At 41.9% G+C, this 27,207-nt stretch overlaps 2 protein-coding genes across 3 annotated transcripts in view; both read left to right on the top strand.

Annotated features, from left to right (window-relative positions):
* Positions 1 to 21,459, top strand: part of MBTPS1 (membrane bound transcription factor peptidase, site 1) — a 30,556-nt gene extending 9,097 nt beyond the window's left edge. For both annotated transcript variants that reach the window (XM_028739544.2, XM_077931750.1), the window contains exons 8-23: positions 483 to 550; positions 1,038 to 1,140; positions 2,158 to 2,309; positions 4,730 to 4,891; positions 6,427 to 6,571; positions 7,508 to 7,696; positions 9,043 to 9,215; positions 10,160 to 10,275; positions 10,739 to 10,895; positions 12,041 to 12,165; positions 13,226 to 13,303; positions 14,808 to 14,948; positions 17,398 to 17,529; positions 18,707 to 18,833; positions 19,543 to 19,673; positions 20,627 to 21,459. In XM_028739544.2, coding sequence (XP_028595377.2) covers positions 483 to 550; positions 1,038 to 1,140; positions 2,158 to 2,309; positions 4,730 to 4,891; positions 6,427 to 6,571; positions 7,508 to 7,696; positions 9,043 to 9,215; positions 10,160 to 10,275; positions 10,739 to 10,895; positions 12,041 to 12,165; positions 13,226 to 13,303; positions 14,808 to 14,948; positions 17,398 to 17,529; positions 18,707 to 18,833; positions 19,543 to 19,673; positions 20,627 to 20,820 — 2,193 coding nt within the window. In that variant the 3' untranslated portion in view covers positions 20,821 to 21,459. The remainder of the gene's footprint in view (positions 1 to 482; positions 551 to 1,037; positions 1,141 to 2,157; positions 2,310 to 4,729; positions 4,892 to 6,426; positions 6,572 to 7,507; positions 7,697 to 9,042; positions 9,216 to 10,159; positions 10,276 to 10,738; positions 10,896 to 12,040; positions 12,166 to 13,225; positions 13,304 to 14,807; positions 14,949 to 17,397; positions 17,530 to 18,706; positions 18,834 to 19,542; positions 19,674 to 20,626) is intronic.
* Positions 21,460 to 22,629: 1,170 nt separating this feature from the next.
* Positions 22,630 to 27,207, top strand: part of SLC38A8 (solute carrier family 38 member 8) — a 28,261-nt gene continuing 23,683 nt past the window's right edge. The window contains exon 1 of the mRNA XM_028739547.2: positions 22,630 to 24,767. Coding sequence (XP_028595380.1) covers positions 24,764 to 24,767 — 4 coding nt within the window. The 5' untranslated portion in view covers positions 22,630 to 24,763. The remainder of the gene's footprint in view (positions 24,768 to 27,207) is intronic.

Below are 27,207 nucleotides of genomic sequence, written 5' to 3'. Positions count from 1 at the left end.
GCTTGAGTTAGCACTAATAAATTTATATGTGGGCCTCAATGTGGAATTGGAACAGCAGGAATTTATTTCACATTTCCTCCAGGCAGCTTGTGTTACAATAGTGAGATTTTGGAAAGATTTAAATTTAAGGATGTGGTTATTGACAATACTCTTTTACAGCAATCTGGTATCCATTTGTTGAGTTCATTAATTCCAATACAGTATCGATTTGTGTAGTTACTTTGAATTTTAGGTCACAAAATGGGTCTCTCCCTCTCCCCCCCCCCCTCTCTGTAGGGGCGTCTAACCAGGTTTTGCTTTGTTTTCATTGTTAGCATCTCCTGAGAGATACAAGCAGGTACCACCTAGTATGTTACTGATTGGTTTCTGAGACTCTCAGGGAGGGGGCTATTCGTTTGTAATTCTGGGTTGTAAAGATTGTGATATATCATCATCATCACTTGTTAGTATGTTTCAGCAATCTGAGCTTCTTAATTTTCCAGGTATGGGAGCTGACAGCCAACAATGTGATCATGGTCTCTGCTATTGGAAATGATGGCCCTTTATATGGGTAAGTGCCAATGATGTGTTCTTTCAAAGTAACATCCACAGATAAAATAACACCTTTTCCCTTCAGAAAAAAATGTAAAAAGTTGGTTTTGTTTCTATGGCAACAGCTCATTCTGATGACAGGTACTTAGCAAGGCAGGTAAGGTTTAACAAAGTGGCTTAACAAACATTTTATGATTGTATATTTTATTGTTGCAACCGATCCTAGGACCTTTTAGGAAAGGGTAGGTAGGAAATCTAATAAAATAAATAATATATGTTTTATAAGACCTTGTCCGACTCCTTGATTCTAAATCTTGGTTGAAATCACTGCTCAGCTGTGAAGCTCACCAGGTGATCAAGGCCTGTTCTCTTATGTCTCTCTCTCATAAAATACCTGGGAGGATTAAGTAAAAGGGTGGGGAACAGAACTATGTAGATTTGCCCTCATCATCTTGTACAAAGCTGAGTTAGGGCTGTGATAAGTAACAATGCAATACTAATTTCAGCACACTCAACAATCCTGCTGACCAGATGGATGTGATTGGAGTAGGCGGCATTGACTTTGAAGATAACATTGCTCGGTTCTCATCAAGGGGAATGACCACTTGGGTAAGCATCTTCAAGCATGAGCAGCTTTTGGAAGCATGCAAGACCTAACTGTTCGGTGCAGGGTTAAGACAGGAAAGGCCGTGGGAACTTACTCAATCTGGATTGGCTTTTACTTAGCTTTGCTAATTTTCCAGCCCTGCCTCCTCTTATACCTTGACTTGAGTCTTTGGGATTGCCTATAAATTTAAATAAGGAAATTCACATTAAAAAAACAACAACAGTATAACCAGAAAAATCAGAATAATGGTTAGGGCCCATTATTCGTAAGTAGGAAATTGTTCATCATTATTATTATGGGAAAGTTTTATATTGCAAAGATGCTGAGAGACACAGTGCATTGTGACTGAATAAATTTACTCATGATGATGTTGCACCAGCAGTAATGAATTGAGTGCATTTATAGTAATTTCAGTCCTCTAGTGCCAGAAGAACTAGAAACCCACTGTTTTTGCATCTTCATGTTTTAATTCAAAAATACAAAGTTGTTTATAAAAATGTTTCTATACATAGACAACATCAAACATAAAAATAAATTCAACAAGCAGAATCTTTCTCTGTTAAGTTTCAAAATCATCTTGTTGATGATGCATACGACACATTAATACTACAGTAACATCTCAAGCACCCCAAAGTTACTTTTTGATTCAGGAAGTAGACAGTTTCCCCTGCAATATTCAAACAATAGTTTTCAAGTTAGTAAAAAATCTTGCTGTTGTCCTTTCTTTTCTGTTTTCTGATATCAGCAGCAGTGAGTGTGTGTGGTGGGCGTATAGTAACATTCAACAAAAAGCATTGGCAATCATCTCAGAATCTGAAAAATAGTGGCCAATGCTGAGTTTATAAAAGAACAGCAAGATTTTTGCCTGTTGTGTTGGAGCAAGCTTTGCCAACCTGATGTCCTCCAGATGTTTTTAACTGCAGCTGTGCTGGCTGAGGGTTGCTGTGCAAAACATCTGGAGGATACCAAGTTGGCAAAAGCTGTATAAATAACAGAAATTCTTTTGTTTTCCTCCCAAGGAACTGCCTGGAGGTTATGGCAGAGTCAAGCCCGACATCGTTACTTACGGCTCCGGAGTAAGAGGTTCTGGCATGAAGGGCGGATGCCGCTCTCTTTCTGGGACCAGTGTGGCCTCACCTGTGGTGGCAGGTGCTGTCACCCTGCTAGTAAGGTAAGTACTCAGTGAGAATGCAAGCACCACAAAGGTTTACTTAAATAAAGATGAATTGGCTTAGCGCAGGGATCAACAGCTTTTGGGGGCCTATGAGTACATATGCAAACTGAAGAAACTGCTGTGGGTAGCACATGGAAGCATACCACAAGTTTTTCTGCTGGCTAACATAGGATGCTATTTCCACATACAATTTCAGTGGGGGGAGTGGGAACCCTGTGGGGACCAGGGAAGGCCTCTGTGGGCACATGTGTGCTTGTGGGTATCACGTTGGCTAGTCCCGGTTTAGGATCAGTTAGCCTCAATTAGCCATGAAAAGCACCCCACCCCCCCGGAAGCTGTTCTGGAAACACAGCATGCTCTGGGATTTCAGAGTAAGCAGAGTTTGCAAGCAAAGTGACTTGCTTGATGTTGCTGCGAGTTAGTGGCTGAAGGGAGATTTGAACTGAGGATATTCTGGCTCCACAGGTTTCAAGTTCAAAGGATACCTGTAGCTTTATCAGTTTTAAGAAATTGTTACAATCAATATAAAAGTGCTTCATTAGACTAATAGTTGCTTAATCAGTGTCCTACTTCAAGGAAGCTTATTGCACGAATTGATCACCCATTTCCTGCATTGTCCTATGAATTTGGAATTGTTTTGTTAAAAAATTAACAGGCTTGGTTGTTGCATCTAACATTCCTACCATCTTATATTCTTTCATAACAACATTTTAAAATTTGAAGTAGCTAAAAAAATCTGCTCTTTCTGCGACCTTCATTTTACTGAGAGAAGCTTTGATGCTTTAGGGGCAGCATTTCTTAGCCTATGAGTAACAGCCTGAAAATAAGTTGCAAAACTTGCGCAAGTTGGCCACAGACCACAAATAATTATCGATGTTAATCCTTAACTGGTATAATGATACCTTTCCCATATTAAAATGCTGTGTTTGTCACTTGTAACCAAGCATCTGAAAAGACTCAAGAACTGTTCTGTGGTGGCTGGCAGCAGATCCAATGACGGTTTGCCACAAGGTGCTCATGCAGGGAGTTGTTTTCAGCAACTGTTAACTGCTTGCCTCTGACACACAGGCACCTGCACAACAGAGGCGAGCAGTAATAGTCACTCAAAACAATTCCCTGTACGAGCATCTTGTGGCAAACCATCACCGGATCCGCCAGGGCTAGTTAATAGTTAAGCCAGAGGTGATTTGGCATTTGCTTTGTCAAAATTTTGTCAATTGCTTTTCTGCTGAAGAAAAGTTAGAATGCATTCGCAAACCATTTGCAATGATGCCATGAAGTTGTCCTTGAACTTATTAAACTTATCTAATTGGGTCCTCAAAAATAATTTGTTGGAAGTAAGCTTTTCTGAATGTTGGCTTCATTCTACCAAAATTACTCCATTATTACAGAGTATCCTGAACTTGATAATGAAGCAATGCCTGTGCTGATGTTTGGTGGTACATATGTTTGTGAGATAGACTTTTCAGCAGTGACTGCTATGATGGCAAAATACAGAAACAGGCTGCATCGTTAATAATTATCTGAGACTATGTCTTACTATCATCAAACATCACTTGTGGGTTGCCATACCAAAATGTTGGGAACCATTGCTGTAGAGAACAAGATATCCAAATCTGGGTTTAAAAATTCTACATTTGTATTCAGTTGGATTTACTTCTGAGTAATGTGCATAGGATTGGAGTGTAGAACAAAATTGTCTGAGCCCTGGTAGAAGCTGTATTATGTATTTATATTTCTACTAATATTTGTATTTCAATTTTCTGTGCCAATGTGCAGTCCAATTCAATTGGTATTCTGTTAAAGGTAAAAGTAAAGGGACCCCTGACCATTAGGTCCAGTCGTGACCGACTCTGGGGTTGCAGCGCTCATCTCGCTTTATTGGCCGAGGGAGCCGGTGTATAGCTTCCAGGTCATGTGGCCAGCATGACTAAGCCGCTTCTGGTGAACCAGAGCAGCACACGGAAACGCCGTTTACCTTCCCGCCGGAGCGGGACCTATTTATCTACTTGCACTTTGACGTGCTTTCGAACTGCTAGGTTGGCAGGAGCTGGGACCGAGCAACGGGAGCTCACCCCGTAGCGGGGATTCAAACCGCCGACCTGATCGGCAAGTCCTAGGCTCTGTGGTTTAACCCACAGCGCCACCCGCGTCCCATATTGTGTTAGCGTTGGTGAATTATTCCTGGGCTAGTAAAGAAGATGGCAAAATTTTATGTACTTCTTTTTGTGTGTGTGTTTAAAAGAAGGTACTATTTATACCAGTTTCTCCAGTGTTTACTTCAGTAAAATGTACTAGAAAAGGTTGCAGTAATAAAAGAAATTATTACAACAAGGCTGTGATTCATTTTTAACTTCAGCTTGACTTGATTGATGCCAGGACAATAGTATAACATTACAACTATTTCTCATTTTTAGCACAGTCCAGAAGCGTGAAATGGTGAATCCAGCTAGTATGAAACAGGCCCTTATTGCATCCGCACGACGACTTCCTGGGGTCAACATGTTTGAGCAAGGGCATGGCAAACTTGATCTTCTCAGAGCCTACCAGATTCTCAATAGTTATAAACCACAGGCCAGGTAAGACTGTATGCATGGTTTAATAACTCAAAGTAAACCTTTTTTTTTTTTGTTATCTAATGAAATATATATTGATCCAAAAATGCATTGGCACAGCCAAGATAACTTAAACCGACTTCAGCTTTTTTCCATTTCTGAACTTCTTTTGTGATTAAGCGAAGGTTTTGCTATTTTATTTGTTTGTGAGCACTTTTAACCCACACCTCACTGAATAGGCTTATCCAGGGGTTTTTAGTTTATGTTTTTAAAAAACGTAGAGGCAATTAAAATAGTTCCTGCCTCAGACTTACAATCAAAAACTCACAACACAAAAGAGAAAAAAAGGAATGGGGACGGAAGGGTTGTGGTGGTGGTAAATAATCACAGGCACCAATTCTTAAATAGTTCTTATAATGACCACTTATTATGAAAGCAGTTTAGGGATGGGAGGAGCTTGATAGAGCTGGTCTTGCAGGAGAGCTGATGGGATGGCCCTGCTTCTCATCTCTTCACAGCTGCAGCCTGCTGTAATAGCTGCTACCGAAAGCCTGATTGAGCTGGTTTCAGTAGTTTACACTTGCCTAATTAGGTTTGCTTAACGCAAACCTGAGAGCTCAATAAAAATGCAAATTATTTATCTGTTTAACAAAATATATGTCCTGCTTGATTGTAAGAAAATCTCCAAGCAGTTTACAAAAAATATTTATTATCAAGATTGTAAGACTGCAGGCAAGGCCTGTGATTTTTAACGGTTATGCAGTGCTTAGTACCTTTGGCACTTTAAATACAAAACAGCAAAAGAATGAGCTATGCTTGTGTATGGTTGAGGCTACCATATTCTCAACTGTGGTCAAGAGCTGGAGGTACATTTTGCTGTGCAAATTGACACCCTGGCAAGTGGTCCAGCATCATGATACAGTAACTTTGGGCTGGGGGACCATTGCTGATGGTGGTGCCTGCTAGGACTCACCACTGATAGTGACACATGTTGAGGTCTCTGCCTTCAGGATTCCAGAGGCCACCATTGTAGCCACCATCTTAGTTTTCCCAAAATGAATGCCCTGGGAGTCCCATCATTCTGTATCATTGATAGACAAATTGCATCAAACAGTAGTATTTGATAAGAGCAGGAAAAGGATGCATATGTGTTTTGGATAACACATGATCGAGTACTGGAAACGCAGTTGAGTGTACAGTAAATGGGAGTGTGAACATGGTCTATGCCTTTTGCACCTAGTTCTGGCAAGTAGATCTTGGGGTTCTAGTAAAAAACAAAGTAGTTTCAAGAAGCCAGAGGTCTGTCCACCCCTGTACTAAACAGTCTTCTCCATTCATTTATGCTTTAAAAGAATGTGTATTGCTATTATTTCCATGACGGTATTGATTCAAAATAATACAAGCATCTTTGACTCTGCCTGGTGTATTTACAATTTCAATTTTAGTTTTTAAAGTCTGGGATTTAATGGAGAAGATTAAAACACTGGTCTTTTAGGCTCAAAGCATGTTTATTTATTTACTGTATTTATGCATGTATTCATTTTTTCCTGACTGTTTAGTTTGAGTCCGAGCTACATCGACTTGACGGAATGCCCTTACATGTGGCCGTACTGCTCCCAACCTATCTACTATGGAGGCATGCCAACAATTGTGAACGTTACTATCCTTAATGGAATGGGAGTCACTGGAAGAATCGTAGACAAGGTAGACTTTGAAAGAGTTGAACCTTATTCTACAGAATGTTAGCTTCTCTTTCCTCCTGTAGATGAGATGTTTTGAGAAGACCTGATCCTAAATATATGCATCCCATTGAAACTTAAGTCGATTCACCCTCATTCAATTTTATACAAGAAATTTCAAAATCTGCTGTTAGGATAACATGACAATTAATTTTTGAGAACACTTAAGTGGTTTGATGAATGCAGCAACATGGGGCTGTAACCAGCATTCTCTGTCTGCTGGCACAAAGCCTCTTGAGCTAGAGGACAGTTGAGTTTTTGTATTGCACAAGAGAGGAATCATTAATGCTGTTGCACAACAGATTCCACAATATATTGCCCAACAAAGTTACCAGCAACCTGCTTGTGCATTCTTTAGCACAACAGTGTTCTAGCACAGAACATTTTGCCATCATATATCCCTAAATGGCTTTAACTTTGTGCTAATTGGGTACATGATTCCATGTTTTTATATTGTAAGCTTTCAGCATAAGCATTTTAAGGTAGGGGACAGGAAGACCAGCAGTCTGCCTGACTGTTGCATCCAGTTCTGATGGAGTGCTTCCACTACACTCTGGAAAGTGGCAAAGTATATCAAAATACTGTGTGTAGTTCCTGATCATCATGTAGCTCTCCCTCATGCCTGTGCCTCCAGGATGCCATAAAAGGGCTCTCCAGTCCACCTTTGTTAACCTGCAGGTCAAAGGTGATGTCATTCCTATTTAGTAAGGAAGAGCAGATCCAGGAAATGCATTGCTGAGTTTTCTTGAGTCCTGCCCATGGAAGTGGCGCTTTATTCATCCAGTGTTCTGATGAACAAAATGCGTTACACAGCCATCAATAGGGATCATGCTAGTTCAGAGTCATAATTATATATCCATCAGTGTTTTAACCAAGCCACGTTTTGTTTTGTGTTATCTAGCCCGACTGGCAGCCCTATTTACCACAGAATGGAGATCACATTGAGGTGGCTTTCTCCTATTCCCCCGTTTTATGGCCTTGGTCAGGGTACCTAGCAATTTCTATTTCTGTTGCAAAGAAAGCAGCCTCGTGGGAAGGCATTGCACAAGGACACGTCATGATCACTGTTTCCTCTCCGGCCGAAAATGAGGTATTTCTTACTTTGCTGTTTATTAAGCTGTAATCTGCTGTTGTTTACCCTAGCACAGTATGGCACATGACTGAGCAAAAAAATGCAACTAGGAGAGAAACACATGCCTGTAATATAACTTTAGCATCCCTTATTGATACAGCAGCATGAAATGTAGCTAGATGATTGAATTAGTATGCTTAAAGATCAAGCAAAAGGCAAGTGTGTTCTCTTTCCATGTATGAAAACTGACATAGAATTCTGAAGGTTGTGGCTCTGCTAGACCATGTGCTTTTCTTAGACCAGCAGCAGGAAACACATAGTCCAGCTGCCAGTTGCAGCCCTCCCAGCCTGTCTCACTCAGGACTCTCTTTTGCCCATACTCTGTTTCTCAGCCACACCCACTCATCCCAGACCGCACCTCTCACCTGCTTCACACACCCCTTGCATGTTTTTACTTGGCTGGATTATGTCGTTGAACTTTGATAAAGCCTCTTGCTTGCGTGGATAAAGGATGGAGGATAGAGGTGTGTTTGTGTGTGTGTGTGTGTGTGTGTGTGTGTGTACACGAACTAGTCTGCTGCACAAAGGATAAATGGACCTTCCTTGCTCTGCCCAGTTTTGTGTCTAGCTCTGCCCACCACTGACATGCCCTCCTGGAAGGTTGATCAAAAAAGGTTCCTCACCCAGTCTGTGGTTGCTTTCATAAATGCTTTTGTTAATTCATACCAAGTGGGGCTGGCCTTGAGATCTAAACCTACTGGGCATATTGATGTATGTTAGGGGTGTGGGCACCAACAACAAAGGAACAAAACAGCACCATCTAGCTTTAAAGTCCATGGGACCCAAAGGAGTGCTTTAGTCTTGCCCAGGTACTTTGGACACACTTTGTGTGACTCTTGAAGACTTCTTCTCTGGACAGCTGATGATCTCTTCTTACAAGCTGATTTTGAACACAAAATCCATCCTTTCAGTACATGGCATAAACACTGTTTGGAAAATACAAGCACAAAATCTGAAATAGTTCAGCGTCTGTATCTTGCCTTTTGTCCAAGGAGGCTGGAGTGGTGCTGCAGTCTTGGAGCAACCTTGCAAAATAGGCAAGGTTGAGATAGTGACCTGGCTAGTGTCACCTGGTGAGCTTTGTGCCTTATTGCGGTTTTTAAGCTATATTTTCCGTATTCAAGCCACTACACCACAGTATTATACTGTGAGATTGTGAGGTTGTGGTAAGGGTTGGGATGGAATGTATTTGAATGACAGCTTTAAAAAAAATATTTATCAGTTGAATGTTCTGTAGTTTGGATTTTGTTTGGAGGAAGCATTCTGTGGTACACCAGACTCCTTTTTGTTTCTACTTCTTTCAGTCGAAAGCTGGCGCTGAACAGACTTCAACCGTGAAACTCCCAATAAAAGTGAAAGTTATCCCGACACCCCCACGTAGTAAGCGTGTCCTCTGGGATCAATATCACAATCTCCGCTATCCACCAGGATATTTTCCAAGGGATAATTTGAGGATGAAGAATGATCCCTTAGACTGGTGTGTGTGTGTGTGTGTTGTGCATTACTGACCATTACTACTGTTTGAAATGGTTTTTAATATTGTTTTCAATGCTGTAACCCACTCTGGGACCTTAGGGTGGATAATTGGTGGTGGTGGTGATGATGATGATACTGGCATATAACAACATTGACAAAATAGGAAATACAATTCTGTTCTCAAGATAACATGGAGATTTGCCTAATCTTCTGTAGTTCTAGGGGAAATTATAAACTCGGTTCTGACATTCCATGATAATCTGGTTCATTTATAAATTACAGTATTGCATGCTAGCTTAGAAAGAAAATAGGTCTTCGTCATTGTGACAGTAATAGAGGTAAACTACACCCTGACTTGTGTAATTTGCATTTTCCTTTTTTGTCCTCCCCAAAATATATCCTAAAAATAAATCCCTATTGGGATTTGTTCTGCTTTAAGCAAGATATAAAGTCATTGAACATGTGGTCTGGTTCACACATGACGCTAAGCCATGACGCTAAGCTGTTGCACAAACCCCCAAACCATATATCTCACTGACTCAGCTTTGCAACCCAAATGCTTTGGCCTTCTGAATGTTTCCTTAAACTCTGGTAAATGCCTCTTGTTTTTCTGATGAAAAATACAAAGGGGTATGCATGGAAATCAGCCTACTATACAAATGTAGTTTTTTCTTTGGCCCTGTCCACTGCAGCCCTTGGAAGGAAATGTGGCCTTCAGGATAAAACAGCCCCCCTCCCCTTCATACCTTGTGAAATATTTTTTTGTAGTTTATTATATGCACACAGTATTTCAAATTATATTCCTTCTTATCTGCCATTGGTCTTGAACCACAAGTGATAGGCTTTGTCCATAAACTGTGCACATATATTGTTTTAAGATACCAAAACCCTTAGAAAGTAATATGACAAGAAAATCAGGTTACATACTTCACTTGGTTTATTTAGGAACGGTGACCACATCCACACAAACTTCAGGGATATGTACCAACATCTGAGAAGTATGGGGTATTTCGTTGAAGTTCTCGGTTCACCTTTCACTTGTTTCGATGCCAGTCAGTATGGTAAGTAATTGCAAGCTTGCTGTTTATATATCAAAGCAGTTTTGGGGAGGCGAGCTTGCCCAAGCTCTCAAATTGAGGATGGGATGGCCAAAATAAGATGTAAGGCCAGAACAGGAGAGGAGCCAAATGGAGGTTGCTGGTTTCTTTAAGCCAGAGGAAAATCACCATATGAGACTTGGGAGTGAAAGGAGAGGAGGTAGGCCTGGCCAGAAAGCTGCTTAAAAAGTGGCATAGAAGCCAAGAAAGGAGGATAAATGTGACTGTCTTTAGTCAAAGAGAGAACCCGGTATTACAGCAGAGAAAGGACAGGATGTGAATCACTGGCTATCTGCTCTCTGAGGCAAAAACCTGGGCCAAGCATGTTTCTGTCTCCCTTCATAAAAAGGTCTGGGAGCATGCAAGGGGCAAAGTGATGTTGGGCAGGTTTTTGTCATTCTGAATTGTTGTTCCCCTTTTCCTGCAGGGACCTTATTGATGGTGGACAGTGAGGAAGAGTATTTTCCAGAAGAAATCACTAAACTGAGGAGGGATGTTGACAATGGACTGTCACTCATAATATTCAGTGACTGGTACAACACGTCAGTGATGAGGAAAGTCAAGTTTTATGATGAAAACACAAGGTATGGATATTCAGCAACTGGCCAGATTGAAGCCATTGCCCGCTGTATCCTATATTTTCCTTTATACAGCTCACCTAGAGGTAGATTTTTTATTTCAGAATTTTCTAGATGGTCAGTCAGAGGATTTCAAAATCAAGTGGTTGTTGGCTGATGTAGTTTGTTACTTGTAGGGAAGCTTTAAAATGTTAGTACAAAATTGAAAAACTTAAATCGATCTAAATATTTAAGTGGCTCAGGACCACAATACCTCAAGGACTGCCTCCATCCATATGAAGCAACCTGGACCCTGTCATCATCATTTAAGGCCCTTCTTTGTGTCCCTTCTTTGCGATAGGTCTGGAGGGTGGCAACATAAGAATGGGCATTTTCTGTGATGGCTCCCTGTTTGTGGAATGCTCTCCCCAGGGAGACTCACCTGGTGCCTTAGTTACATGTCTTTAGGTGCCAGGCAAAAGCATTCCTGTTTTCCCAGGCCTTTGGCTAATTAAACGGATTTATGAAACATTGTTTTGTTCATAAACTGGTGGGGGACTTACTTTTGTTTTGTTATTATGGTATGTATTTTTGTGTTTTTATATTGCAAACCACCCTGTGTTCTTTGGATGAAGGGCAGTAGGGTGGTACCTCTTGATACGAACAGGATCCGTTCTGGAGCCCAGTTCGCATCCAGAAGTGAATGCAACACGCGTCTGCACGTGTGCAAGTCGCGATTCGCCACTTCCGTGCATCCGTGTGACGTCATTTTGACCGTCTGCGCATGCGCGAGCTGCAAAACCTGGAAGTAACGCGTTCCATTACTTCCGGGTTGGCTCGGAGTGCAACCCGAAAGCGCTCAACCTGAAGCAACTTCAACCCGAGGTATGACTGTATAGAAGTTTAATCAATAATAATAATAAACTTCAGCTCTTTTTCTTTTTTTTTAAAGAGGCCTAGGCAAACTTATTCAGTCATTGGCAGATGCGCATGGAATATTGTAAAGCCTCTGCATATCTGAGGCTTCTCCAAATATGAATCCTGTTGTCTTTAGTGATTACTGTATCAGCAAGGGCATTAGGTGTGGGTCGTGGCAGTTCAAATTTACCCACCAAAGAAATAACAGTGTTTTCTGGGTTGTGATAACTTGACTTGTGGTGATGCATTTGTAGGCAATGGTGGATGCCTGACACTGGGGGAGCTAACATTCCAGCTCTGAATGATCTTCTTTCGGTGTGGGGCATGGCCTTTAGTGACGGGCTGTATGAAGGGGATTTTACCATGGCAAGTCATGAAAGTAAGTCAACTGGGTGTCTTATTTATTTATTGCATTTATATGCCACCAGTCTGCCAAGACACAATTTTAAAATACTAAAATAAATCATACAGAAAGTAAGGTTCACACACGGGCGGTGGGGTGGGGAGGGTAGGGTAGGTAGAGGACAGTGTAACTGGGACAGGCCCTGATATCTCTGCTTGCTTGCCTCACTCTCCTCCTCACGGGGTTGATGGGAGTCCATTGGCCCTGTGTAGTTTGACCCAAGCAGGCCCTCTTTTCCCTTACCACAGGACTGATGGACAGGATGTTTGCAGAGGAGGCCACCTCATCTCAGAGCTCCACCACTCTCAGAAGCTATTGTGGGTGGTGGCCTGGGAAAGTTTGTTTTTGTTTTTGCCAGCCCTTGCCAGCCCTTAAGTTGTGGGATTCCATTCCCACAGGGGTGCATTTGGCACCTTAATTGTACAGTGTTCAGTGTATGCACCTCTTTACCTTGGCCTTCAACACTGGAGATATCTATATCCACAGAGAGAGAGAGAGACTCATTTATATGAATGACCCACCCTAGTTGTGATTGTAATTTGTTTTAAGCTATTTTAATGCAGTATTTTTATTTCTGTAACCCACCCTGGGACCTTCTTGTGATGAGCGGGTAATAGATATAATAACAAGAACAAGAGCAGTAACTAATAATAGCAGTGGGAATAGTGAGGCAGACAAGGGAGTTGGAGTCTGTGAGACGTTTTGCCAGATTGGGATCTTGAAAGGATACCTGTGTCTTTTAAGATATATATTGAAGGGAGAATTGCACCTGGTTCAAAGTCTGTCGTTACTGCAGCCCTGTAATGGGAAAAGCTGTGGCTAGTAACAGATCTTCTTTTGCACTTTTTAGGCTTCAATCCTATATGCACATGTACAAGGAAGGCACAAGAGCTTTCTCAGCATAGGTCCAAAAGCTATTAAAAGGGTAGTGTGGCTGGGTTGGGTGGCTGATTTGAATCCACCAGTCAAATTATGGCTGCAAGATTCTAGTTATCACCTAGAATTGGTGAATTGCTCCCTTTTTTATTATTTGCAGTGAACTACGCCTCCGGATGTAGTATTGCAAAGTTTCCAGAAGATGGCATTGTGATTGCACAGACCTTTAAGGATCAAGGTACAGAGCTGCATTTCATTTCATATTCCTCCTAGGTAGGCACGGAATTACGGTTCATTGTATAATTTAACTTCCAGCAGCCCTTTTGGGCATGATGGGGGTTAACTTTTCACTTAGTTTTTCAAGTAAAATAAAAGCAACGAGCCACTTTCCATGCTAATCTTTGTTCATCCAAAGTGTCCAAAAGTGTTGCACTGGAAAGGCTTACAGCCACATCATGGCTCACCACTTTGAAGGTCTAAGTGGCATCCAAATAACTTTGGGTAAAGTTGTTTGCAAACTTGAATCAGGTGGGTTTTGAGATGTGGATCTCCTGCCCTAAAGAACCATCCCATCCCAGGAACACTCCCCTGCCCAAAGAGCTCCAAAATCTGAGAGCAGAGCTGGTGAGTATGGGTTTGCTCATGGACAGTAAAGCATGAGAGGCTAGCGTGTGGCTCTTCAGATGCTGTTGAACTACAGCTTCCATCATCCTTGGCTGTTGGTTATGCTGGCTGGGGCTGATGATAGTTGGGGTCTGGCAACATCTAGAGGGCCACAGCACTTAACCCTTGGGCATTATAGGCTTCTTCCTGCCTCCAGCCCTGCATCAGGAGCACTGCTTTGTAAAATCACTGGAGTCTAAAAAGCAACTTGCAGTTTTTCATGAGCAAGAAAAAGAGCTGCTGTTTATTCCGTTAATCACTTTTGACCTCTGCTCCCAACACACACGTGTGGCTCTCTTCACGTGCAGCTTTGATACAAGGACTTTGCTACAATTCTTTTGATAGCAGAGAAAGGACAATGGAAGTCGCTTTTTGGTTTTTAAAAAATGGTTTCCCCAAATTAGTCTCCTAATCTTCTTTCCTTTTATGCTGAACCATTAACTATGACTGTTGATAAACCAGAAAGTTACAGTTATAATGAAAAATACATTTGCCTTCTTATGTAGCCATTGCTCGCTGCTCATTATTTGCCCTTATCTCTTACGGAAGCAAAATGAAGAATGATGGCAATTTGGTGGTATTGTATTTGGCTTTTCAGTCCTGTTGCGACCTGTTTAGATCCTGTTTAACCATTTTACAAAGCTCTTGAGAGTTTCAGGCAGGGAGTCTTTCCCAAGCCTATCTGGAGGTGCCTGTGAGGATTAAACATGGGACGTTCTGCATTCAAAGCAGATGCTCTACCACTGAGCAATGGGCATTCCCCAACACTCCACATTTCCATTGTAAATCCGTTTAAATAAATGCACATGAGAATTACAACTCTTCTGTACTTTGGAAGCCATAGGAAATCATTTAAAGTGTAGAGGTGCAGCATTATATAGATGAAGCTACATAGGATTAAGGAGATGGGAGGGTTTTTCCATTTTGTTTACACACACACACACACACACACCATCCTGTAGAAATGTAATGCGTCTTAAATCTTTCGTTTGAGAGCCAGTGCTTTTTGACTACCCAAGTTATGCAAGATCATTGGGATGTTGCCTTATGACAATTTTCCTTTCCACCCTTTCCTCTAGGTCTTGAAGTTTTAAAGCAGGAAACGGCAATAATAGAAAATGTCCCCATTTTGGGCCTTTTCCAAGTTCCTTCAGAAGGTGGAGGCAGGATCGTTTTGTACGGTGATTCAAATTGCTTGGATGATAGCCACAGGCAGAAAGGTGTGTTACATTTGCTAAGTAAACATCCCATTACTCATGTAAGTTAAAGTCTGTTGTCACAATGCCAATGCACAGTGGACAGCCACCCTACCATATGGTACAATGACTTCATATCTGCAGTAGAACAAGTTTAAATCCCACCTTCACTAGTGGTAGGTCTTATTGCAAAATCCTATGTATGTCTACTCAGAAGCAAGGGGCAATTAGGTTTACTCCCAGTAATTGGGCACAGGAATGCAGCTTTAGTGGAAGAATTGTTCATGAGTGAGAGAGAGAGAGAAGAAGACAGAAAAGAATCTCAATCTTACTAGCTAGGAAAAAAGATTTACTGAAAAGAAATGATCTGATTTGAGGTGGTTCAGAGTTAATAATTGCAAGATTGCTTGGGATTAGTCATGGAGTGCTGTTACTTTTGCATAGCAAATTTGCATAGTAAATTTACAAGCAAATTTTTTAAGACTTAAAGAGTAAATCTTGTCTCTAGCGCTTTCCTACCACTTGCCGATTTCTTCTCCCGCTCCAGCTTCCAGACAGAATAACTTCACTCGGACTTGAAAAAGAAACTCCTTGAATGGTTCCATGCAAAGATGTGGGGGTGGAAAATTCATAGGACCAGAAGATCTAATAGAACCCTCAGAACTATTATTTCTACTATTTTTTCAAACGCTTTACATTTCTGGATGATATTGAAGGCTTGTCATACTCAGAGTAGTATGTTTCCATTGGGAGTACTCCATGTATTTCCATTGGGTCTACTCCATGTATGACTATGGTTGGAAATTATTTACTGTCCATCTTTCATTTGATGCCTTCAAACATTTGATGTGTTTTAGCTTTCATACCAAATATAGGGAATTTAGGGATTATGATCCCTATAATTAATTGTTAGATTTCTTACTCATCCTTCATCATAAGGTCCCAAAATACACTACAGCAGCAGAAACAATGCATTTTAAAACAAAGTATCAGTACAAAAAAGTAAAATGGATCAAAGGCCTGGGAAGAGCTATGTCTTTAGCATACGATGAAAGCTGAATAACGATGGCACAAGGTGCCCCTCTGTTGGGAGGGAATTCCACCACTGTGACAGAGAAAGCCCTCTCCCATGTTACCACCCCTTGAATCATTACTGATCTTAACACCTGTGAAGGTCTGCAGGGCGGTCTTTTGGCCATTTGGGGCCTAAGGCATGGAGGGCTTTGAACACCAGTGTGAGTGCCTTCAATTGGGCTTGGAAACAAACACCAGGTCAACATCCAGAGGATGCTGTTAAATTCAGCACTGAGTTCTTTGTATCAGTCAAAGAGGATAGCTTTAAATACAGTATCAGACGGGCTTTCATGTTGCAAATTGAAAGCAGTACCTCCTGCTGTGACATCAGTGAGCTTAGCTGTGTTTAAAATTCCTCGCATATATGATTTGTAAATCCTAAAAACGTGTCTGACCTCTGTTTTTTTTAATAAAAAAAAAATCAAAGGTGAGCATTTCAGTTACATCAGGATTATGCAGATTAACTCCCATTCCCACCAAACAGCTATCCTGGGTGGGAATTGTCAGACAGTGTTTTTTGAACTGTGCTAAAATGGTCTGTGAAGGCTAAACTAGATTTCCAAGAGGTTCAGGTCTGAAAATTTGGCCGGTTAAAATTTCCCCAGCACAGTAGTTTTTGTTCATGCCTAAAAGACACGTGCCTCAAAATAACCTATTCCCAATTTAAAGGCTGAAAACAATTATGATGCCCCTCTGGGCAGCCCTGTTCTGCTGCATTAATAAACATTGCTCTTGTAAATGAAAGCCTTCTTTCTGACAGCTTAGATTGACTTTATTGCACCATGTCAATTCACATGAAAGAGAGCAAACATTTTATAATTCACTGGGTAGCCATGGATAAGACCTCTCCTTTCACAGGGTTGATGTCGTGAAGGCATAGAAGACAAGCATTGAGGCTCCATCCCAACAGATCACTAAGCCATCGTGATGGATGCTTAACTTCCCTTTAGTGTCTGAACCATCACATTAAACCATTGTTTGTGATAGGCAACACCAGAATCAGAAAATAAGGTTTGAAATGCATTTGCATTTTGAACTAACAGACCATGGTGATGGCTATTGTTCCACCTCTGAAGGAGCCTGCATTATAGAAATGGGAGTGCTGAGCAGATCAGAGACATGGTTTAAAGCTGCGTCATCCCTGACTGTTGGCCGTGCTGCCTGGGACTGATGGGAGTTGAAAACCAGGCTCAGAGCATTCCCCCATTCCATTCTTAGTCCCAGCAAAAGAATTGGGCTGAGCTTCAGGAGCATAGCACAGAAAAACAGCAGCAATGCAGTGTCAAGGGAAAACAGGTGGCAGCAGTGGATTTAAAAGTGTCAATCAGTGTAGTTAATGTGTGGAGTTGGTTTGTTTGGCTCAAAACACTCGATTTTTTTTTTAATTCTTAAATTCCAGATTGCTTTTGGCTTCTTGATTCTCTTCTTCAATACACATCTTACGGAGTTATGCCACCAAGCCTCAGCCATTCAGAAAACAGACAACGACCTCCAACAGGCATAGGCTATGCTCTTCCAGAGCGAATGGAAGGTGATTTTCATTTGATTTGTGCTGCTACAGATGACCTGTGGTAGTATTTGGCCTGGGAGTGGGGTGGATGATCCCATTGCTACTATTCTTTGGACTTATTAGTTGCTTTTTAAAAACAAAAACAAAATGCAAATTCAAAGTGGCTTGCAGTGTAATGTACAGTGGTACCTCAGGTTAACTTAATTCGTTCTGGAGGTCCATTCTTAACCTGAAACTGTTCTTAACCTGAGGTATCACTTTAGCTAATGGTGCTTCCCACTGCCGCCGCATGATTTCTGTTCTCATCCTGAATCAAAGTTCTTAACCCGAGGTACTATTTCTGGGTTAGCAGAGTCTGTAACCCGAGGTACCACTGTAATACAAAAATCAAAGCCACTATAAAGCTAAAACATAAGCTAAAAACACTAATATCCATAGAAAGCAGTCTAGCATTCCACACACTTAAGAAGCTGTAGTGTCTAAAAAATCTCTTAAGTTAAAGGCCAATAATCTGGCTGGGGGGAAAAAGTTGTTGCCTGGCCTGGTGCCTAAATGTAGCCAGCAGTGGACCCAGGCAGGTCTACCCAAGGAGACCATTCCATAAGTGGGAGATCTACCGCTGAAAAGGCTCATTCTCATGTTGCCAGCTTCTGGATCTCCCTCAGAGAAGGCACACAGAGAAAGGACCTCAGATGATGAACACAAGGTCCAGGTTAGTTTACTGCTCTTACCTGCCTCAGTCTGTTTGGCAGTGGCGTAGCGTGGGGGGTGCAGGGGGGGCCGGCCGCACCGGGTGCAACATCTGGGGTTAGGGAAAATCCACGGATTAGGGGGCGCAAATTACTTGCCTTGCCCCGGGTGCTGACAATCCACGCTACGCCACTGCTGTTTGGCAGGGTTCATAACAGGCAGGGGTCAAATGTAAATGTGGTGGGAGGAGGGGAGGGGAAATGCAGGCTCTTGGACAGTCTCCCAATATCTGGCCCCCACTTCAGGTTGACTGCTTCCATGGGAAGCATGAGGCAAATGTATCTGCCCTCCCAACCAGAACACTTGCTCCATGCCTCCACCTACTGTAGAATTTGGGAGGGCGTGTGTACTTCAGGAATGGAAGATGTGTTCCTCATGCTTAGAAAACAGCACAGGCAGCAGGCAGGGAATTATCTTCTGGTATAACTGTTTCACTGTGTGATTTCAGGTAACCATCTTCATCGATATTCGAAGGTGCTCGAGGCTCACCTGCGTGACCCTAAGCCCCGCTCACTCCCAGCGTGTCCTCATTTGTCTTGGGCGAAGCCACAGCCTCTGAACGAAACGGCTCCCAGGTTGCAATTTCTGATTTTGCTAAATCCACCTTTAGTTTCCAGTTTCCAGTTTTGAATGTAATAAATGTGGCACTCAATCAACACAGTATTTTGTCAGATTAACTTTCCAGGCATATGAATGATACTGTTAAAACGGAATTAAAAACATACCAAAAAAAACCCCATAGAACCAGCAGTTAGCTGAATTCACACACCACATTCGCAAGAAACCTGTCTGCTTCCTCCCCTCCCAAAAAGTAGTTTCTAGCTCTCCTGATTGTGGAGATGAAAATGTCATCCTTAATATTTAAGGCCCACCATATAGAAGTTAAACAACATGGAATGCCAGACCTTGCAGTTGAGGCCAGGTGAAGCAAATGTAGTGTGTACCCAGCATGCACTGACTTCCCAGTTGCTCAGACCATCAAAACAGGCCAGGGGTTGTCATAAGATTTGGGGAGTATCACCTGACCCCTTCTGACCTATAGATGTAAGGAGGCTCTTCTGTCCACTGCGGCTAGTGTCTGCGGTTTCCATGTGCCACTGCCCAGCTCTGGCCAAACAAGGCTGAGTCTGCCTGACCTAGTTTGCAATCCTAGGTTGTATCTCACCTAAGATGTACATAGAGTAGACCCACTGAAATGTTCAGATATTCAAAATGTTTTCTAGCAGTCTTGATTGACTAGTAGCCCAGTGTACTAATAGTTCTGGATGCTTTCATTTTTTCCAGCAACCTATGGAAACATCAGAAGTTACTGTCAATCGACCTGGACAAAGTGGCTTTACCAAGTTTCCGTCAGAACCGACCCCAAGTAAGGCCTTTGTCACCTGGAGAAAGTGGAGCCTGGGATATTCCAGGGGGTAGGTGCCAAAATGGTGGGACACCTGTTGCCCACAGTGCATCACACCACCCTAAATGAGATAGAAGCATACACACCTATGCAGAAGAAATACAGAGACATCTGGAATCATCTTGGTCCAACTTTTAGTTATCAAGATTACAGCTCATTTATGCCTCTTTAGTATGTATTTTTTGGCCATAATTAGTGCTAGCACACCTGTCCACAGTGTTCACAGGCATAGCTTGTGAGATTTCCGGCTTTTGATGTTTTAGAAAAGTAGTTTTCATATTTCCTAGCTTTAATTGTAGCCATTTTCTACGTAGAATAGTCTGATAAGGAGCCCCTGTATGTCTGCCATCGAAATTCCTCTTGGGGAATACTCTATGGCACATACCTGTTTATGCCTAGCCCTGATGGACACCCCCCATGTGAACTCAAGTAACACCCTGGAGCAGGGGTGGGAAACCATTTTTAGCCCAAGGGGCCACATTTTCTCACGGGCAGCCTCCAAGGGGCCACATGCTAGTGGTGGGTGCGGCCAGATGCGTACCACTCTCCATACAGGCAAGGAAGAGTTCATAGTTCTGGGATACTTTATAGCCAGGTAAAATCAATAGAGGAGGGCACATAGTAGGTTCAGTGTTTCATATTTTAACATTGTTTTTCAAACTGGTAGTTTCCCCCACAAGGGAAACTTTAGGCAGGCCTATGCTTTTGATGATCAGCTTTAATAAAATTGCATGGAAGTGATCCCTGGTTGAAATCAGTGAGTTGTATCCAGCCAAGTCCTACTCAGAGTAGACCCATTTGAAATTAATGGGCCTAAGTTGGCCGTGACTATTAATTTCAGGGGTCTACTCTGAGTAAGACTGGTAACCCAGTAGTTGTATGGCAGTTTCTACAACTCTTGTTTGCCCATGGGTTAATGCATCCTCAGCTTGCTTACATTAATCTTCTCTCTTTCCCATACAGGAATAATGCCTGGACGGTACAACCAGGATGTGGGAGGGACGATACCCGTCTTTGCGTTACTCGGTGCTATGGTGGTCCTGGCCTTCTTTGTGGTGCAGATCAAAGCTAAGAGCAGGCCAAAGAGACGGAAGCCCAGAGTCAAGCGGCCACAAATTATACAGCAGGGTCACCTACCAAAGACACCGTCTGTTTGACCACAGTTGCCAAAGATTACCTTCTACTGGCTGCTTCATGGAATTATGATGATCGTTACTAATGAAGATTGCTTGTGCCTGGCATTTGGTGACTGATTCAAGCAGGAACCCATGTTTTCTTTGGCTACTGACAAAACAAGAACTCAGTGGATCATCACGAGATTTTTTATAAAAAAACTACTATTATTTTCAGTAGCTGAATCCACCAGAGCCTTGAGCACTATTTAAAATGAACTGATATGTTGTTCTATTTCCCAAAAAGGGAGGAAAAGAGACCTTTTTTTCCTTTTCTTTTAAACTGACCAAACCTTTTCATTAGAGGCTATTTTCTATATTTATTTTAGGAAGAACTTGGGAAAAGAGCCTCTTCAAGGCTCTTGGCTATCTGATAGCAGAACCATTTTTCTGAATGGAATGCAATTTTCTAATACTATATATTACAAAGAAATAGAACTCGCAACATCCTGCTGTAAGGACGAAAATGCAAAACTGACAGGGAGAAGGGGACAAATCAGTGTGGCAAAATCCTTCTGTTTATTTTTATAAAGCAACTTGCCATGATGTTTTGTAATTTTTTGGCATGATTTCACCATTGTTGGTGGAGAAATTTTTTCCAATAAATATGTTACCTGTATCGAAGCTGAAACAAAAATGCATAGAAGTTTTTCCTCCTTGAAAGCTTGGGTAGGAAGCAAACCTTTTCATTTGTGAACATAAGCACTTTGATTGGGTTTTGACTGCCATATAGACTCGCCTGGCTTGCACACTAAGCTAAACCATGGCTTAGCATGCAAGTATGTAGACTCTGGGACAGGAAATAGTGACTGCTTACCACCTCCACCACCCCAATATTATTCTGATGCTGTGCTGAACTTAACCCATGGCTTTCCTTAGCATGTAATCAAAACTGCAACCAAACCACAAACTGCAACCAAGTTTTGCTTATGGTTTACGACTTGTGGTTGGTTCAAGAGAGCTATACCAGAGCCCGGGTTCATTTGACACAGTGAGTCCCAGTGGTATGTTTGAATGACAGCAGCTCTGGTAAGATCCCTGCACATGGTCTGGCCCTGAGGTGCAACTTATATTGCAATAAGTTTCTGTAATTTCACATGCTTTCAAATTGGGATCCAATTTGGCATGTGTAAATTCAGTTGTTGTTTTTTAAAGATGTTGGAGTAGAGAGAAATTTTACCACCCATGCACCTCTTGATTATCATGCTGTGATTACTCAGTATCAAGGACTAAAGTGAAGCTGTGGAAGGGTGTTGCATTTATTTACTTCCTTACTTTTATATCCTTCCAGACAGAGAGATCTGGAGGGTTGTATTTCTCAAAACCGGGATAAATGAAATGCAAATTGCAAGGCCCTGAAACCGTCCCTTTAACACGAGCTTATCAAGTTCTTTTTTCTTACATTTTGCTGTGCCTCAAAACTCAACTGTGCGACAGGCTCAAGAACTCAGCAGCTGCAGCTATCCCATCTGCATGCTTGGAAAAGCAACCTTCTGCCAAATTTCTGCTTGTCAGGCTCTTAAAGAAAAAATATATATGAGCTCAACCAGAAATGAGGGGACTGTCAGTAAAGCTCTTAATTCTTAAAGGCACAGTTTGAGAGGCCAAATGAAGGTCCCTCAGAGCTGCAGCAGTGAGCAGGTGATAATGCTGGAAAGGTAATCGCTTTAGGAAGGCCAACCAAAAAGGTCACAAAATTACAACTAGCTTCTAAATTCTTCAGAGTTCTTTATGGAGCAAGATGTAACACAAATCGGGTGGGGTGGGGAGAAGGACAAAAATACACAAAAAAAGTGGTTGGTTGTTGTAGCCATGAGATCAATTTATGGAGATTGTGGGGCTGAGTAAGGTCTTCCTGGGTGCTACAGATACCCAAGGGTTGTCGGGACAGGAGCATCCCAGACTCTGAGATTTCAGGGCCCAGACCTGAGACCTAGTGGCAACCCCTGGTGAAGTCATTAAGCATTAACCACAGTCTCTGGGAGTATGTCATTTGAAACACATACGAAGTCTTAACAAATGAGCAAATATGTCAACGGTTGGAAATTAAGATAGAACATTAGCTAAAGCAGGTGTTCTTGTAAGTAAGTACTGTATGCATTTAATTTCCTCCTCCCCCCACTATCTACATTTTTGTACTCCACAAAAGTAAAAACTGCAAGGATCCTCATTTCACACCAAAAACAGAGCTTTCCAAACTTCTGCTTTACACACTGTGTTTAAGATGGGGTAGGGGTGGGAGAGAAGCCAAAAATGCCAATGGGCTAGCAGAAGCCCCTTTTCTGAGTCAATATAGCTCTGTCTTCAATCCAGATTTTAGCTGGGAAAACTCCCTTTCCAGAGAAGGGTACTTGGTAGCTTAATTCCTTTAGACGGTCTCTTGGCTGCCCTCCCAGCTTGCCTCTAAATAAAATAAACTAGCAGCTAGTCACGAATTCTCGCTTTTACACAGCATTCTGGCAATGTAACCAGATATTTAACACACACATACACCCTGGGGCATGTTTGAAGGGGTTTTTTTAAAAAAAATAATGTGCAGTTGGTCACAAATGTGTGGTTTGATAAATGGGGGTGGAGGGGAATTAAATGTGTTACGTGTGTGTGCTTATTAAGTACTTAAAGGCAAACAATGTCAGGAAAAGCATATACTGTATACCAATTGCATAAGGGCAGAAAGTGTTCAGTTTCCGTACTTAAGACAATCTGCCCAAACCGTATAAAATGCTGCTACCTTCTTTTGGCTGGGGCTGCCACCTCTTCATCTTCCTCTTCTGTCAGGTAATAGGCATTTGCATCCTTTAATAGTAAATACCTTTAAAGTACTCATTTTTGAATGTGTCTGCTGGAGTCACTGTATAGTAAATAAGAACTACCCTCTCCTGTCGAGAAACTGCCACGGGTAAAGGAAACAAGGAGCAAAGCACACGTCTCTTGGTTTGGCATTTTTCTTCTATTTTTAGTGTGGGGTGTCTGACTGGAAATTTGTGCAGCTGGAAAATCTGCTTTTAAAAAATCACTGGCATATTTCTGTGGGCAGCTGACAATCTTACCTGTAATGATCCAAGGAGTGGAATAATCTCTGGCCTCCATACTCCCACATGAGCTGTGGGGATGGGTTTTATTTCAGTGTTCCTCTTCAGGAAAAAAAAATAGATTTAATTTAAAAAGAAAGATTGAATTTATACTGCTTTTGAGTTTTAGTGTGGGCTGTGATTTATTTTTGGATTATTATTTAACAAGGCCTGAGGGGTTATCTTTCTTTTTTTTTTTTACTGTTTTTTAAACTGTTTTTTCTTTATGACTTTATGGAAAGACGGTGGAAATTCTAGAATTAACAAACCAATTAATTAGCACTGAGGCGCAAGGACACGACTTCTGCGTATGTGGCATAAAAATCTTGAGGCAGGCAGAGTTTCCACAGGTGCAGCTCCCCCCCCCCCCATGTCATTATGCAGGGAGGAGGTGGGAAACAAATGAGCCAGCTTAAGCCTGCTGAATATTCCCCAAGCTCCAGTGTTTGTAAAATGCTTAAAGATGTTTTCTTATTTTTTCAAGAAACAGCCTGGCTGAGAAAATCAACTCTGCCTTCTTCAGTTGCCAGGTCTGCAAGGGATGGATGGAGCTAAGCTAATCAAGGATTAAGCCAGCAAGTGGATACAGCTGGAGGCTGTTTAAACTATAGGTATAGCCCACTGTCCACAAGCAGAACATGAAGGCAGGAAGAAGGGAGTGGCTATGGGGAGGGAGAGATTGTGTTGCAATCTGAGAGAGACAAACTATATCCCCCCCTTCCTAAAGTCAGGAGACAGGAGCAAAGATCACCCCCTCCTCTATATTGGAGTTTCCTAAGGATATCCTCCATGATGGGACTAGTCCTGGATATCTCTTCTCCTCTCTGAATGCTGCAGAAAAGGTGTTCGTGGCCAACATGGGTATAGTTGCTTGCTTCTCTCTCTCTCTCTCTCTCTCTCTCTCTCTCTCTCTCTCTCTCTCTAAATGAAACTGATATATATAAATGAAACTTTGCGTTTCTCTAACTCTTGTTCCTGGTATGCCTGTGTCTTTTGCCTGCACCTTTTTTCTTCAAATATGTTTGCGGTGTTGTGGGTGTTGCTTGCTGGTTGTCTCCTGCTGGGGATGTGAGCCTAGTGCTTGGAAGCAGAGGAGGTACCGGTTTTTTAACCCATGAGGAGGAGAAAACTCCAGTTGTGTTTTTGGGGGTCCATAAACAACAGGTAAAGGCTTGTAGCTGCATGTTTGAGCCTCCTCCTGGGAAATGGTGGTTTTGGAGTGGTTGTTTTTTGGGGGGAATGTCTGGGAATACAGGATGGTGCTGCTTGAGATGCCTGATCTGTAGCAGAGCTTTTGTGTGTGCAAGTTTATCACTTGCACAATAGGGGGAAATTTTGTTTTGTATTTATATGTGAATTTCCTTAATTCACACTGCCTGAGAGCTGAAATGAAGCTTTCCTTTGAAATTGATACCTCTGAAATTTGTGGTTTGCTTCTCCAACACAAGTATGCATATTTTTAAAAAGTATACGTTGTGTGAAAGTGTGCATAAACATGCATATGTTAAGATAACACTAAAATGCATTATATTGGAGTGCACATTAGGTGAAATACCATACAAAAAGTGAATAGTGGAAGAAATGTGCATTAGTTCACTGATGAATTTTCCCAATTTTCTCCCCCCCCAAAATGTGGAAATGTGGGGAACTGAACTTGACTGGAAAAATGAGAAAGCCAAATGGAAAGATTCATCCACCCCAGTCTGCAGATACTATGTTTCAAAGCATGCATATGTACCTTCCCAATTTCTGTAATGGAGTATTACAAAAGTTGGGTGCCACCTTCAATCACTGCTGACTCAAATGGGGTTCCAGGTGCTCACCCAGGGTCTGTGTTCCTTTGGAAGGATTGGACACAATGGAGGCTAGTGTCTTAATAATATAGGGTTTATTTTACACATAAATACAACCCTTAGTCTCCAAATGAGCACACAGCAGCAGCACCACAAAACATTCTAGCTTATCCTTACAGTTGCATCGTCAACATCCTTTTTTGCTCTGCCACCTGTCTTGGTCTTCTGGGCACATACAAGCATGAATCCATTCCTCCTTCCTGGTCCCATATTTCCTAATTCTGCTGTTCCTAAAACCTAAACCTCCTTTATTCATTTGTATTCTAATGGTCAGTTCTTTTGATGTTTTGAAGTAGCATCACCTAACAAAGGTCACCTGACTTCATCAACGACTAGGATTAAAGACTGGTGCACACTTAGGACATTTACCTAGGTTAATTAACTTTTCACATGCTAATTGCTGATGCTCAGAAGTAGGTTCATACATGGCTCTAGATTACATTCTGAAGGTCTGACACAGTCTTTACACACAAACACTAATTAAACACCTCAAACCCCTTACATAAACCCCTTCTAATACACAATGAGACTGCCTTATAACATATCTCAGTTATAACATACAAGTTCTAATTAAATCCTAATATTTACTAAACCTAAACATTTAGCACCACAGATCTATTACAAGAGAAAGAACCTAAACATTTAGCACCACAGATCTATTACAAGAGAAAGAATGAGGAAGATTGACTCTTGGGATGGGAATCCTCCTCCTCGGTGAATCCCTTTCAAAATATTTATTTTGCAATTATTTTGTAGAAACCTTCTGTCTCGTAGGGATGTGGTGGAATAGGGTTGTGTGTCATACTTTCATTACATGCTAAGCAAAATGTCCATGGTGGTTAAGGGGTGGAGAAAGGAGGGACATGTATGCCTCAAGACCCTTGTGGGTGTGGTGTAGCTCTAGGGTAACGGATGCAGAAGGCATGTGACAATCTTTTCTCCCTTAGTTCCCAGGCATCTCCTTGTAGAGTAACCCTTTGAATTCCTGGAGGGATGTTGTTTTTCGGGGCAGAGTAGACAACACTGAGCTAGATAGATTAGAGGTCTGGCTTGCATCAAGGCAGCTTCTGATTTTGTGAAGTGTGGTGTTTTGATAGACATAAATGGTAACCATTCACTTACTATGGAATAAAGTAACTCATTGTTGTGAGAGCATAGTGTTATACTTTTTTTTGGGGGGTGTGTGTGTCAGGCTGTATGGTACCTGTGGGTCTCTTCCAGGTCTGTGATTCTGTATCTATGAGGTTTGGATCTGTAAGAGAAAACCTGCTGAACCAGTCAAGCCCTTTCTTTAAGGTAGTGGCCTTAGCTGCTCAGCTGAAAGCTCATCTACACTTCTTCTTGTCCTGACGCTTTTCCCTGGGGAAAACTTCTCTCAGTCGGAGCAAACAGCAATTTGGGGCTTCTCCAGATCAACATTTGCTCTGATTTCGTGCTAAAGAGTGGGT

This window comes from Podarcis muralis, chromosome 7 (assembly GCF_964188315.1).
Source record: "Podarcis muralis chromosome 7, rPodMur119.hap1.1, whole genome shotgun sequence".
NCBI lineage: Eukaryota > Metazoa > Chordata > Lepidosauria > Squamata > Lacertidae > Podarcis > Podarcis muralis.
Note: the sequence above shows the minus strand (reverse complement) of the source record. Positions and strands in the feature narration are given on the sequence as shown.